The sequence below is a fragment of the Podarcis raffonei genome, chromosome 11, assembly GCF_027172205.1.
Source record: "Podarcis raffonei isolate rPodRaf1 chromosome 11, rPodRaf1.pri, whole genome shotgun sequence".
NCBI lineage: Eukaryota > Metazoa > Chordata > Lepidosauria > Squamata > Lacertidae > Podarcis > Podarcis raffonei.
The window spans coordinates 36600438-36614182 of NC_070612.1; the positions used below are offsets into that span (position 1 = coordinate 36600438).

At 38.8% G+C, this 13745-nt stretch overlaps 1 protein-coding gene across 1 annotated transcript in view; it reads right to left on the reverse strand.

The window, feature by feature from the left end:
* Window positions 1-13745, reverse strand: part of KIAA0825 (KIAA0825 ortholog) — a 179986-nt gene that overhangs the window by 83146 nt on the left and 83095 nt on the right. Inside the window, exons 19-20 of the mRNA XM_053409044.1 lie at window positions 11003-11158; window positions 6028-6122 (exon numbers count right to left, since the gene is read on the reverse strand). Coding sequence (XP_053265019.1) covers window positions 6028-6122; window positions 11003-11158 — 251 coding nt within the window. The remainder of the gene's footprint in view (window positions 1-6027; window positions 6123-11002; window positions 11159-13745) is intronic.

Below are 13745 nucleotides of genomic sequence, written 5' to 3' on the forward strand. Positions count from 1 at the left end.
AACAAAAACTTTAAAAGAGTAGCGTGGAAGAAGAAAAGGAGGGAGATTTTCAGAGATTCTCCATCAGCTACTTCACTATTTTTTCATACCCTCTCAATCCCCAAAGAAATCATGGAAGACTATGTATCCAGATTCTATGAGTGGCATTCAACTGTTAGGGGAGACCCACTGAAATTAATGGGCCTAACTTCATTACGTTCATTAATTTCAAAAAATACTATTAAAATAGTATTTTATATCTATAGGTAACTTTCTCATTGTCTGCAAAGGTCAAGAGGTCACAAGACTAGCAATCTATATCTAATCCCATTCAGGTCTTCCATTTTTTTCAGAATCAGGTTCTTCACAATGAGGCTGTTTCTTACATAGTCCCTAAATCTAAGGGTTATAGCTCATATGTACTGGGTAGAACTCAGAGCATGCTTCACACTGGGCTCCATGCACATACAACTTCTATAACCTCGTTCCTACAGCAATTGTCCACCTATTTTCTGCCAATATTAAAGTTCAGTAACATTATAAATTAAGCTTGTTATTTTTTAAAATAAATATGTATGGTATTCTTTTGAGAACTAAGTAAACCAATTCCTAAATATATATCAAGAGCCATTAAATCTGTGTAAAATGATGCAGTTATTCATTTACTGTAACCTACAGAAATGAAAATAGCCTCAAACAAATAAAAAAAGAACTGCAATTTTCCCTCCTTAAACTATAGCATTTTTCTAACTAAAAATGAGAGGAGATAAAGGCTTAATAAGAGTGTTTGTAAGTCCACTTTGACAGTACTGTGTGTTGGATATGACTTTCACAGTCTGCTGGCAGTTTGTAGGAAAGCTACCACACCTGTGACTCTGCTGTTGATTAATGAGTCTTTCAACTTATCGCTACCATCTGAAGGAGGGCCATGGCCTTTCCAAGCTTCACTGGTTCATTCGCTTTCAACTGCAGTCCTACCAAGATATCTCCTATACAGAAAACCACACCTGGTTAAAGCAAATGAAAACCTCAATATGTCATTTTCTAGACAAGTAAAAAAGGATGTAAAACTAGACAAAAGATGTATTCAAGCAACATGAATACAGTTTTGTCATAACCTGTCAATCTAAAGACTAATAAAAAAAACCCTTTCCTCAGTGACATATTTCATATTGCAAACTTTTGGAATGACAATACTCCGATTCTTTGTTACTGTAATATGCAGGTCTTACAACAAGGGGCTTTGCCCGCCGAAAACAAGTTTGCTAATGCTATCTAGACAAATGGGCCATCTGAGTATTTTCAGGAATATTTAATTCAACGACCTGCTTCACAGTTGTACTAAACCAAATCTTGGCTCCCAGAAACAAGCTTGTAGCCCCTTTTTTCTCCCCAGTTCTTTCTGCTGTCACACCACACTAATGCCAGGTTTGATTTAGTGTTTAATCCAGACCAGGACTCATGGTTAAGCTCTCTCTTTATGAACCACAAGCTGTAACAAAGAACAAACCTTGGTTACAGCTCATGGTTAGTCTGGATAATCCTATGTTCAGGAGGCATTCCAAGGCAAACATCGGCTTACATTGGTGCAGTACAGCAGTAAAGAAGACCGGAGAAGAAGGTGGCACCTGCAAGCTCCTATCTGGGAGCCTGCACATTTGCACTAAGCCAAAGACTGGCATTGTGTGATGTGTGAGTCAGTCTAAACAGAACTCATGGGAACATCATAAAATATATTACACTTTTATAGGTGTTTTTTTTTTTAAAAAAAAAACCTTCCCACATCTTTGTCATGTTTTCCATGCTTTAACCAATACCCCATCCCACATATATAACAACTTTTCTAGCCATGCCCCTCACAATTTGTGACATACTTTATGGGCCCATCTCCAAAAACTGGTTTGGAGAAATAAGTTGTAAGAGTACAGGAAGTAGACTGATTTTTGTGATCCACTTTGTGTACCCGTAATGTCATCATACCAACAATGCATATGATGACCACTTATGGAACATGTATATATGTTCACATGTGGCAACTGTCATATGTTATGTTATTTTATGTAACTCCATAATATCATGATGTATGATCCCTGAATGTAGGTCAAAGTATGAGAGAAAAGGAGTAGATTATATTGAATGCATTTATTTACTATTACATTTATATCCCATTGTTTTCCCAAGCAGCTCAAGAAGTAAGCTTCACTGAGTTCAATGGAACTTATTCCAAGGTATGAGTAAAGAATTGCAAAAGAGATTTGTCTTTCTGTTAAGGAGCAGAACTACTGTATTTCCCTCAATAAAAACACACAATGAAGTAATGAGCCAAAAATGTGGAGTTCTGCATCAGCAAAAAAACAAAACTTGCTTCTCAAACATCAGAAGACAAAAGTCTACGAATGGCATTAGCTAAGCTACACTTAATTTTCTGAGTTACCAGTAAGAGAATTTCTTTATTTTTAATGTGCTATGTAAATAGTCTGTTGTAAGGCTGTTCATTAGAATTATTATTTTTCTGATAATAAATATGCTTTACTGGTAAAATCTAATAATGGCTTCATAATCAGTTTTATCACAGAAAAGTAAACCCAAGCTTATACATGAACATTTTTTTCCAAATTTAGGGTAGTGCTGGACATCCTGGAGCATGACCAACAGGGTCTTGGGAATGAACAATTTCCATCAATTTGTAGAGGACTACACTGTGCTTCCTAAAGCTCAGGTGGGTCAGTGCAGAAAAACAAGGGCTTAGACCAGAACAGAAAAGATCTTTAAGAAAGTGTTAGTTTTATATTACATATTTTGACAAAATATTGTCATATGATTTAGTGATGGCAAACACTCATTTTACTTTTAGAAGTTTGGAAAGTAATGGAGAAATGTTCTGAGAAGTCTGGGATGAACGAAAGCCTAATGGGAAGACATGTAAACACCCCACAAGGAAATCAGGATGAATGCTTATTGTCCTATAACCAGTGCTTTTTTGGGGGGGGGGACGTAGGGGGACGCATACCCCTAAAGATTTTACGAATCTTTGTACTTTTGTCCATTTACTGTATTTATTTTGCCCGATTTGAAGTATAAAATGGTGATTTTCTTGAGTTAAAGTGAGAGTACCCTAAACATTTTTAAAGAAAAACATCACTGCCTATAATGGTCGTATAAACAAATAAGAATTAATGCTCAATAAAGACCAGATATATCCTAACCTCTGTGTAAGTTTTGGGCAAGCAAATCAAGACAAATAATAAATAGGTCATCTGGAAGAGTCCAGACTTACATTCAGGGGCCTTGGTGCACAAACATTCGAGTAGGTATTATAGCAAGAATTCAGCTTTGTATAGTTTCTGACATGCTAAATGAAGTGCCCATTCTCTGTCATGGCACAGTATCAGGTCCAGTAACCAGTAAATACCCCAGTGAAATGATATGGAGGCGCAATGAGGCTGACAGATAACTTTTCTGCTCTGAAGCAGTGGATGGACCTGAAGTAGACAGAATGATTCAGAAATGTGAAGATGCCGTCAGAAGTAAGGAAAAACACCATCAACAAGCACCGGGTGTTCAAGAAGGGGCACCAACAGGATTTTTATGGGCCAAGCACTTCAATGAAAATAAAAATGGTCTGCTGGGAATCACAAGTGGGCAGAGTGCATTGTGCTTACATTCTGCTTGCAGGCTTCCTACAGGCATCTGCTGGAAAAGAATGCTGGACTAGATGGGCTATCCAGCAGGCTCGTCTTGCGTTCTTATTCATTTATAAACAAACAGTATAAAAATTTAAACCTGTTTATTTCAGAACAGGAGTGCATTTAAAGATGGATCCAAATCAGATAATGTTAAACTTTATTACTGCATGCCCGTGGCAAGTTTGGTTATTTTAATCCAAAGTGCATGTTTCTGTCTGTCTGTCTGTTTGTTTTAGAAAACCTTAGCTTAACTGTTCCACCAATTTGCCCAAATCTGGAAGGGTCTGGGGTTGGCTTGTTATTCAGTTGAGAATGTTGATACTGGGAAAGTTCAAAATTATCAGCTCCCACAGTTATGAATTTGTCCCCATCCCTAATTTGAATTTGTTGGTTGTGACATGTAAGTCTCTTTTTAGTATATTCCTTAACCACCCTATTACTTTATAAGGCGGGTGGGGTGGGCTATGTGGCACCTATTTTTTTTCTACAAACAGATCAGACTTATCGAGAGTCACTTCATCATGCTATGCTAACACATCAGATGCCATAAAAAGGTACTTTTGCATGCTCAATTAAACCTGCTCATATATTGCTCAAATTCATGATAATAAAAGAGATTTTAAGCCTTTTGATGGAACAAGATTTTAGAACAGCATTTTCTGAATATATGGATAATCAACAACACAATAAACATTATAAATGTAAACATTTCCCCCATAAATAGCTTGCCATATGGCTAACATTCACAACAGATGCTGTCTGTGTATCCACTAAAAAATATACATGATTTATTCAGTTTTCCTCTGTGATAACTCTAAACAAGAAAAATATTTTACTTTATACTAGCTACATTCTAAAGTTCTACAGGTGACCTGGCTACAGTTTGCAATTTTGAAACTACTGATACGTTACCATTTTTCCCAACAGCATCCATTGTAAATATACTGTATATGGGGCAACAGTTTTACTAAATGCTACACAATTCTCTGTAATCACCAGCAGAAACCTAGGACTTAAAAACACAGCTAATTCAGAACAGCTGAAACTACCTGGTCAACTCTTCCCTACTACATATCAAAACGGGGGGGGGGGGTGCTATTTCACAATTTCACAAACTGGAGTTTGAAAATCATATCACATTTTACACATATTAATTATGATTTCCAAGCTCAAGTTTTCAATAGCAGTTAACATTTCAATTTAAAAGTTTTGCTTTAGTTATAAACCTCATGCTGTCTGAGGCTGGATTTACACAGCAGTTTATTTCATTTTCCCAATGTTTTCCTGTTGACTTCCACATTATGTTTGAGCTTTCACATGACATTAAAGCCATTTCCAGAAACGCAGCAGAATGTAGCACAAATACAGCACTCATTTCTGTACCATTTGCAAATGGGTTGTTTTCTGCAGCCTTAAGCTCTCAAAGAGAGATCAATGTACCATAGCCTTCACGTAAACGCACTTAAACAGCTCATCTTAGTGAGTGCACTAGTTGGGCCAGGATGTACGGTAATTGTAGCTACTTCTTCGTAAGGAACATACCTCACACAACTCCTGGTTCTCTACAATACTATATATAATACAAAAATTTGCTTCATCACCATAAACAGAACTTGCAGCATTTGTCACACCTTCACTCAACATAATTTTGGCGGCTTGTGTTAACATGTTAAATGTAAATTAAGTGTTCTGCCCACAGTGGAACAATCACATTGTTTTATTACAAACAATCTCTTTATAGACATACTTAAACTACATTCCTTTCATGCCAATTCATTCATGTAAGCTCATTCATGCACACCAACACCAAAAAAGAGCATTATACACTGAAGATACCGATATTTTGGTCTCCAAAATATACTTTTCTGACTGCAATTTCTTATGCCACATAAGATACCACTGGCTTGTCGGGCAATGTAGATTGATACCCTAAAAAGGGGTCCCTCAATGGTCCTTGCACATAGATGTAAATGCCCCCTGTATAACCCTTTAGAACCCTTCCATGTTTATTTTTCCCACTGTTTGTTTAGTTTTGTATTGAGAGAGCCCCTTTTATGATCAGAAGACACCTTTACTTGTGGAAGAGGAGGGTATCCAATTTATTAACACCCCCACCTTCCAACGTCAGCCCCCACAACACATTGCACAATATCACAGACGGCCTGTGGCCCTCAGTAGCATCTTTTCAGAAGTTCACAAGGAACTTGCAACAGGAAGACAGAAAAGCATCACAACACAAGCAGAACTTCAAATTAAATCTTTAGGCAAGCAGTTTAAATGTTATTTGCAAAGTTGCTTTGCACAGAACACAAAACTTACAGAACTCAAGAGAAACTTTTATCTTGCCCCCAAAAAGTGTTACCTGTGCTCCAGTAGTGCCATGAAGGTCGTTTTATTTAGTCCCAGATAACTTGGCAGCAAATCTGACCAATCCCATTTGCACTCAGTAATGGTAGACTGTTGATATATAAGAAGAAGGTATTGTTAGTTATTAATCAGAGTTAATATGATCAGTAAATTAAAGCTCCAGCTGTGATAAACTAACTAAGGAGGGGGGTGGCTGAAACAAGGACTTAGACAGATAGCATCAATCATGCCCAGGGAAGAAGGGTTTTATTCTAATAAGACAGCAATTAATTTATAAATCCATTTGGGGATGTAGCCATTCTTTATATAAAGATAAATCAATTTTTTAGTAGTTATTCTTCCAACTGTTAACAGCATTTTACCAAACCACTTACTCTGAAATCCTGATATCAGTTACAAAAACAAAATAATTGTCAACTTTTTATGTATTGTAGCAATTTACATTTATTTATTTATTTACTTACCATCAGCACAACCTTATCAACAAGAAACTCTCCATGTAACTGGAATTGGAAGTGAATGCTGTTTCATAATTAGTGTGATATTTTACTTATCTGCTGTTTTGTAAGACAGCCCAGTCACCAGATAACTGTCCTAAATTTCTATAAACAGTGTCACTTGTTATACACAAGAAAGTACGACATACAAAGCAAAACTTCTGATTACATAGCTTTAATTACCGTATTTTTTGCACCATAACACTCACTTTTTTCCTCCTAAAAAGTAAGGGGAAATGTCTGTGCGTGTTATGGAGGGAATGCCTACGGGTGGCATGCCTGCGGATTTTCCTCCTCTAAAAACTACGTGCGTGTTATGGTCAGGTGCGTGTTATAGAGCGAAAAATACGGTATATTATTAAATATAAAAGCGCATGTAATTATGACATACTGGATGGAGAGATGAAAGGTTTGTATAATGCAGAGGCACCTGGAAAAACACTGCACTGCACACAGCATCCCTTTCAGTGAAGGCTACACTTGAGGAGGAGGACTAGGTTTGCCGCAACACAAGGTTATCCCCCAGTTGCAGCACTTTTCTCCATGCTAACAAATGTAACCATTCAGTTAAATCAGGGTTTCCCAAACTTGGGTCTCTGGCTGTTTTTGGACTACAATTCCCACCATCCCTGACCACTAGTCCTGCTAGCTAGGGATGATGGGAGTTGTAGTTCAAAAACAGCTAGAGACCCATGTTTGGGAAACCCTGAGAAACTATAAGATACAGCACTTCAAATGCCAAAGTGCATACACAGCCCCAGCCATGAATGAAATCCATGACAGAGTCCCTTGGGATTGATTCACATAGGTCAACTACACCTGTTTTAGCAAGAATGCAGTGGTACTGTTATCTTTGTTTTGCTCTACTTCTCTTCTTTCCATAAAACAGATTTTACTAGCTAGGGATCAGCAAACTTTTTCAGAAGGAGCTGGTCCACCGTCCCTCAGACCATGTGGGGGGCTGGACTATATTTTGGAGGAGGGGATGAACGAATTCCTATGCCCCACAAATAACCCAGAGATGTATTTTTAAATAAAAGCGCACATTCTACTCATGTAAAAACATGCTGATTCCCAGACCGTCCACGGGCCGGATTTAGAAGGCGATTGGTGTGGATCCAGCCCCTGGGCCTTAGTTTGCCTACCCATGTGCTAGATGAATGAGGTTATTGCATGAAATAGAGTACAATCGCATCTTGTGCATGAGTTACATTCCAAAAATGCATATACTTGAACTGTCCCCTTTGAACCACCCCACACGAGTATCTTCACTATCTGAAACTGGCACACTGAGCAGGCCTTTAATGGCAGAGAGTTTGAGAGCTCTCTGCCTTGCTTTATGGGTTCTGGGGGCTCTTGTGAGATCTTGCAGGGCTTTTGCCAGGGCATTCCAAAGCCTGGGAAACAAAGGGGGAAGCAAGGCAGAATTCTGCCTCACACTGAATCAGATCATTGGTCCATGCAGTTCAATAAACATCCACACCAAGGGTGGGGGGGAAACAATTTAAAACAGCAGCAAGATAAAAAACTAAGGCTTCAGTCTCCTTTCATTCACAGAAGGATGCTCTGTCCAGCCAAGACTCCCAATGGTGGCACAGAGTAAAGGTGATTTTTTTCAGATTCCCCTTGCAGCCCACAACATTACCTTTCATACAGTTCTGGTGGTTCCCCAAACCCTCTAGAACAGGTTTGCAGAGGGTCAAGTGCCTTAGGGAAGTTTTTAATATTTAATGCTGTATTGTTTTTAACACTCAATTGGGAGCTGCCCAGAGTGGCTGGGGAAACTCAGCCAGATGGGAGGGGTATTATTATTATTATTATTATTATTATTATTATTATTATTTCATAGGGAGACAAAATTGGCAAAAATCAACTCGCTGCCTTCTGCCAGTGGGAGCACCCCATAAGCAGATTGCCATTTTACAGAGATGCAATCATTTTTAAAAGTCTGGGTGAGCAACAAATGCTTTGAACTGGTGTCTACATACCATTAAAGAGGATAAAAAATGAATTAACTAGGCAATAGGGACATAGTTGAAGTATCACCATTGAAACCATCCTACAGCTATTTACTACCTGCCTCCCCACTCTGAATAGGGCTTCTTAAAGTCAAGTGGGTCCATATAGTTCTTTGCAATTTCAATTATGTTATGCTTGTATTTTATAGTATTGATATATTAGGCTATTTTATATATCTTTGGATTGCCAGTATAAAATAGAATAAAAACAAAAACTAATTAATTTTTTTGATAGTTGTCCACAGGCTGATAAGAAGATAGCACAGTAAAAGTTTCTGTAATCCAATTTAACTATTGCTTGTCACTTGCAGATTAATAGAGCATTGCAGTCCTGTCACACAGCAGAGAAATTCTGCCCTGAGTTGTCAGCATTTGAAGGTCTTGTGCTACTACAGTATTAATGAACTGAGGAGGGAGCTGTAACAGACATGATAAAAATATTATCTGCTTTACAAATTAAGACCTAGTTTAATTTTTACTCTCTTATCTAAAACAAGCAATTCCTTTCTTTATTATTGCTTAGTTAGGACCACGTGGAATTAAAAAAAGTCAAATTTCCAACTTAAGAGGAATTTATCTGAAGCCAATAGCTTAATTAGCTCTGTGGAAATCTTTTAATTAATGTGGTTATTATTTTTAAAAATTGAATTCCAATATGAAAGCATTGATTGATGGTTGCATTTCACCTATGAGTATTTTTGTAGCAAAAGGGTGATTTTAGGAAATCTGAATCCTTCCCCCACCCCCCTGATTTTTCTCATTTTTCCTTTACATTGATACTGTGGTGGAATTATTTCACAGCTGGTCCTCTTCCTTGGGAAATTTTGGTGAATCTGTTGGGAAATAACTGCGGAATACCTGAATTCCCATGTTTGTGGGAAACTGCAGAAGAAAAATGGCTGACTGGCTGAATTTAAAAAGCCTGGGGGGCTTGACTCACTCTCTAGCCAAAAGAGCCTCCAGTAAAGCTTAAACAGAAATATGTGAAGTGCTTGCAAAGCACGGGAAATATGGGTTGTTAGATCATAAAATGTTACAGTATTAAGCATTCACAATTGTGCTTCCCTGGCTCCACCTCTCTCAGAGTTAATAGACCACAACCTTAAGTAAGTTTAAATACTTTACTTACAATAATCAGAGCTCTCACTCATGCATTATTCAACGCTACAGCAGAAACAACACAGGCAATGTATTTTTGGTTACAAAATACAGAAGCTAGTCTCAAATATGTGGTTTGAAGCCTCAGCCTCAAACATCTGGTCCATTACATGGTTCAAAGAGGAGAGAGAAAGAGAGGAGTAGGAAACTAGTCTTTCTGTCTCCCTCCTCAAAGGTAAGGGGGCATGACCTAGCCAAGCCTTCTCTAGCAATTTACAGTTCTATGTTCCTTAAACCCTTCATTTACTAGCTAGCATAAACATGCATTGTTAGGTTTGACTGCAAAAATCTCTTATAGAATCAAAGTCATATAATACCTGTGATGACAACACATTCAGCCAATTAAAGTTGGCTATGTGATTGAGGTAATATGAAAAGAGAACCATGTTCTTAATGCAACTTCCATACCATTACAGGATATTTGAAAGGAGCCAAGTGTAACCCTAATCCAAAAAGGTCAGCCCACATGTGGTAGCGTATGTTTATGCATGAAACCCCTTCCAAACTAGGCCCCAAGTATGCAAAAGAGCATGTTAAGACAGCTCTCAGGCAAGCTTTTGCATCTCAGTCTGCATTTAGCAACAAGCTTAGATTAAAGCTAAGAAACTCACTAGTAATAATAATAATAATAATAATAATAATAATAATAATAATAATAATTTTATATGGCTTGATGGGATCTTATTGGTTCCCCAGGACACTTGACCTATTGGGATAAAAGCTGCCATACTGCAGAACAGAAAAGATAATAATCAGATACCTGAGCAATGCCTCTTCTGGTTCTGTAAGATCGGGGGCGGGGGAGCTTGTCACAGTAGGAGGGGGAGGCACCCATTACGCTTCCCCAGCCTGACTCATCTCTTCCTCTCTGCCACAGACTCTCCCAGCTCATTAAGCCCTGTTACTTCTTCAGCTTCTGAAATCTATTCCCACCCTTCTCCCTTTTCTTCCTCTGACCACTCATCACCATCACCGCTGCCCAGACTCTGAGCCTTCTTCTCTTGGTGGTTCCCCAGCTGGTTCCTCCCACCATTCCTCTGTGTCCAAACAGTCCATGACATACAGCAACAGTTCTTTATTTTTGGAGCTTACTGATAAGTTGCAGAAGGGGAATATATACAGGGGGAAAGTATAGTATTTGGGTAGTGGAAATTATTAGATTTTGTCCGTATATTTTTATCACAACATCACAGCTGTCAGAAACCATCTGACTGGATTTTCATTTTTCTTGGTAGCAATTACTTCATGCAATATTTTATCTCAACTGGAAGTGAAAATGCTTAAAATAATCACTAACCTTTTCTAACACATTAGTGCAATACAGGTAGTGCACCTGGAAAGGGTCAAAACCAGGATGCTGTTCTTTGATTCTGAATGTCATGTTTAAAGGTCTAATGCTTGACCTGTTTTCTTCAGAAGATTCCTCATAAGACAGCTGTTCATTCAAATATTCCTTTAAAAAAGAAGCCAAGATTGATATAAATTGTGCTCATTTTGGGATCCTGTTTCTTTCCCCCCGATCTTTTAGATGAGGTAGCCATTTTGTGTTATTCCTTGCCCTGGTAGCCATTTTATTACTGGTGCCCATACGACATCCTTAAAAAGAATGTACCCACTGGTTCCAAAATGTGGGCATTCACTGAATAGTGTTTGAGAGTCAGATTACGTATCAAATATATTACATCACATATGTTTCACACAGTATTCAACATACAGATTTATGCAATAATGTATGTTCTCTAGTCTTAAAATATTAAATATTTCAAAATTTGAACTGAACATCTGGTGGTTCAACTGATACGTTTTTGAGTGAATGCTTTTTTTTTTTAGATTAATTATTTGTGGCATACAATCTGTTTTCCATATGTCCATTGTAGTAACACTCAAATAGAATTTCACTTCACTGAAAACAATCGTAAGGGGAAAATGTGTGTATATTGATTATGAGAAATAACCTCACAGTTCCTCTGCCTATGTGGAAGACAAGATGGACCAAGACCTCACAGTTTGCAAGCTATGCAGACCCCTGCTCTGGAAATAGCTAATGTACCTCTCATGCTATGGGATGTAGAACTTCCTAGTGATGAGTGAGTTGGTCATAATCAGTTCCCTCAGGGACACAAGCAGGAAAAACAGAGAATGGCCTCATAGGAATATCAAAGGAGACTCAGAGTATGGGCTCTTCCAGATTTCCTTTTGTGCTACACTTTCCAGGTACAGGCCTGTGTTTTCCAGCCTGTGTTCAAGCAGTTTTGTTTTTGTTTAATTGTCCCACCACTTTCCCTGGGAAAATCTGCTGTTTACCACTGAATCAGAACAAATGGCAAACCAGGAAAAACCTGAATGCCATTTGTTCCAATTCAGTGTTGAGTAGCATTTTTTCTGGGAATAGCAGTGGTTCAAAAAGAAAACCACTCAGACCTGGAAAGTGCAGACCTATGCCTGGAAGGCACAGCACAAAAGGAAGTCTGGAAGAGACCTAAGAAGATGCCATTATCTCTCTTCCGAGAAACCCATATGGACAGCTATAGTCAGAAAAACCTGAGAGGCCAACCTCATTTAGGCAAGAAGTATAATGACACTTTCCTCAAGTCAATTGAGAAGTTCTCTTCTCAGCTCTTCTGTTCTTCCACATGCCACTTCTCAGCTAAGTCCGTTCGCTCCCTTTTCAGGCGGGCAGTTTTTCAGGCGGGGCCCAGGACTCCTTGCCAAACCGACCTATCGCAGGCCGGATTGTATTCTTGCTGCCAAATGGGCCAATGGCAGCAGGAGTTAGGGGGCGTTCCTCTGGACATGGGACCAACCAACCAATTGTGGCCCTTGGCACCATTCCCAGGGGAAGTTTAAATGCCCGGCTGGCAGGGCCTTTTAGATGCTTCAACCTTGCTATGGACAACGTCAGTTGCCTAGTTTTTTAGAGGCCGAGCAGGAATTTTCCCCACTTGGCAAATTGGCATCGCCATTTGGGTTTTCGCCTACCTTGTGGCAATCGTCACAACTGTGTAAGGTGGACAGGCATTGGGTAAGCCTAATTGTGGTTGGAGGGGAGGTTGTAGCCTCCGCCTGCCCCTCCATGGGTAAGGGTATCCTGTTAAAAGAATCCAGGAGTAGCAGCTTCTGTCCGATGCCCAGAAGGGGGCTGGGGCATTTCCTCCATCAGGAACCACTTGGGGGACGCCCCAATTTGACCTAGACCGGCTTCAGCCTTAGAAACACTCCAAGCGGACAGGTGGGAATGACATACGCAGTTGCTTACCACAATGCCTATGGCCAAACCTCACATCTGTAACCAATAAAGTTGTGCCCTTATTTGATCCCAAACCAATATCCTGTGCAATGTGTAGTTATTTACATCTTAGGGAACAGGGTGTTCATGGAGTATCAATATTCAACTGATACTTTTAGGATTTCATATCCCATTGTTAGAATGGGACCGTGCTTTTGCATTTCCCTCAGGGTAAGCATTGGCGTATGATAGCAAAAATGTCCAAAACAAACTTTCTGGCTCTGAAACAACACTGAGGGGATAAGTAAGATTGTGGATGTTCATAATCAAAAACTAATAAGACTATTACATTTAAAACCAGCCTACACTTTTATTCTGCCTATATTCTCCAAATCAAAACTGGACATGACAAGCTTGTATGACATCAAAAGGCAAATTCTACTTTTTCCAGCTTCTCAAGTGATTAACAAAGTGAGAATTATTTTGATTAATTAATGCTCCAGATTTTAACCTTTGATGGCCATTAGAGTCCTAAAAGGCAGGAACTGAAGCAAACAGCAAACATAATCTAAAGCTAGCAAATGTTTCCATTAGCAGGTCATAGTTGTATTGGTCAATTGTAAAATTATGCATATGAATTTGAAGCATCAGGCAGAGTCAGCCCACAACTGTAAGCATTGACAGTGTTATGTAGGTATGGGTTTTCTTAGTAAACAAAGAAAATGGCATCCAAAGGCTGATCAGGAAGAGCAGGAGCTTTATGTACTTCTGGTTCTGCAGGTGCATTTTCTACATTAGTAACATTTGTGCTCAT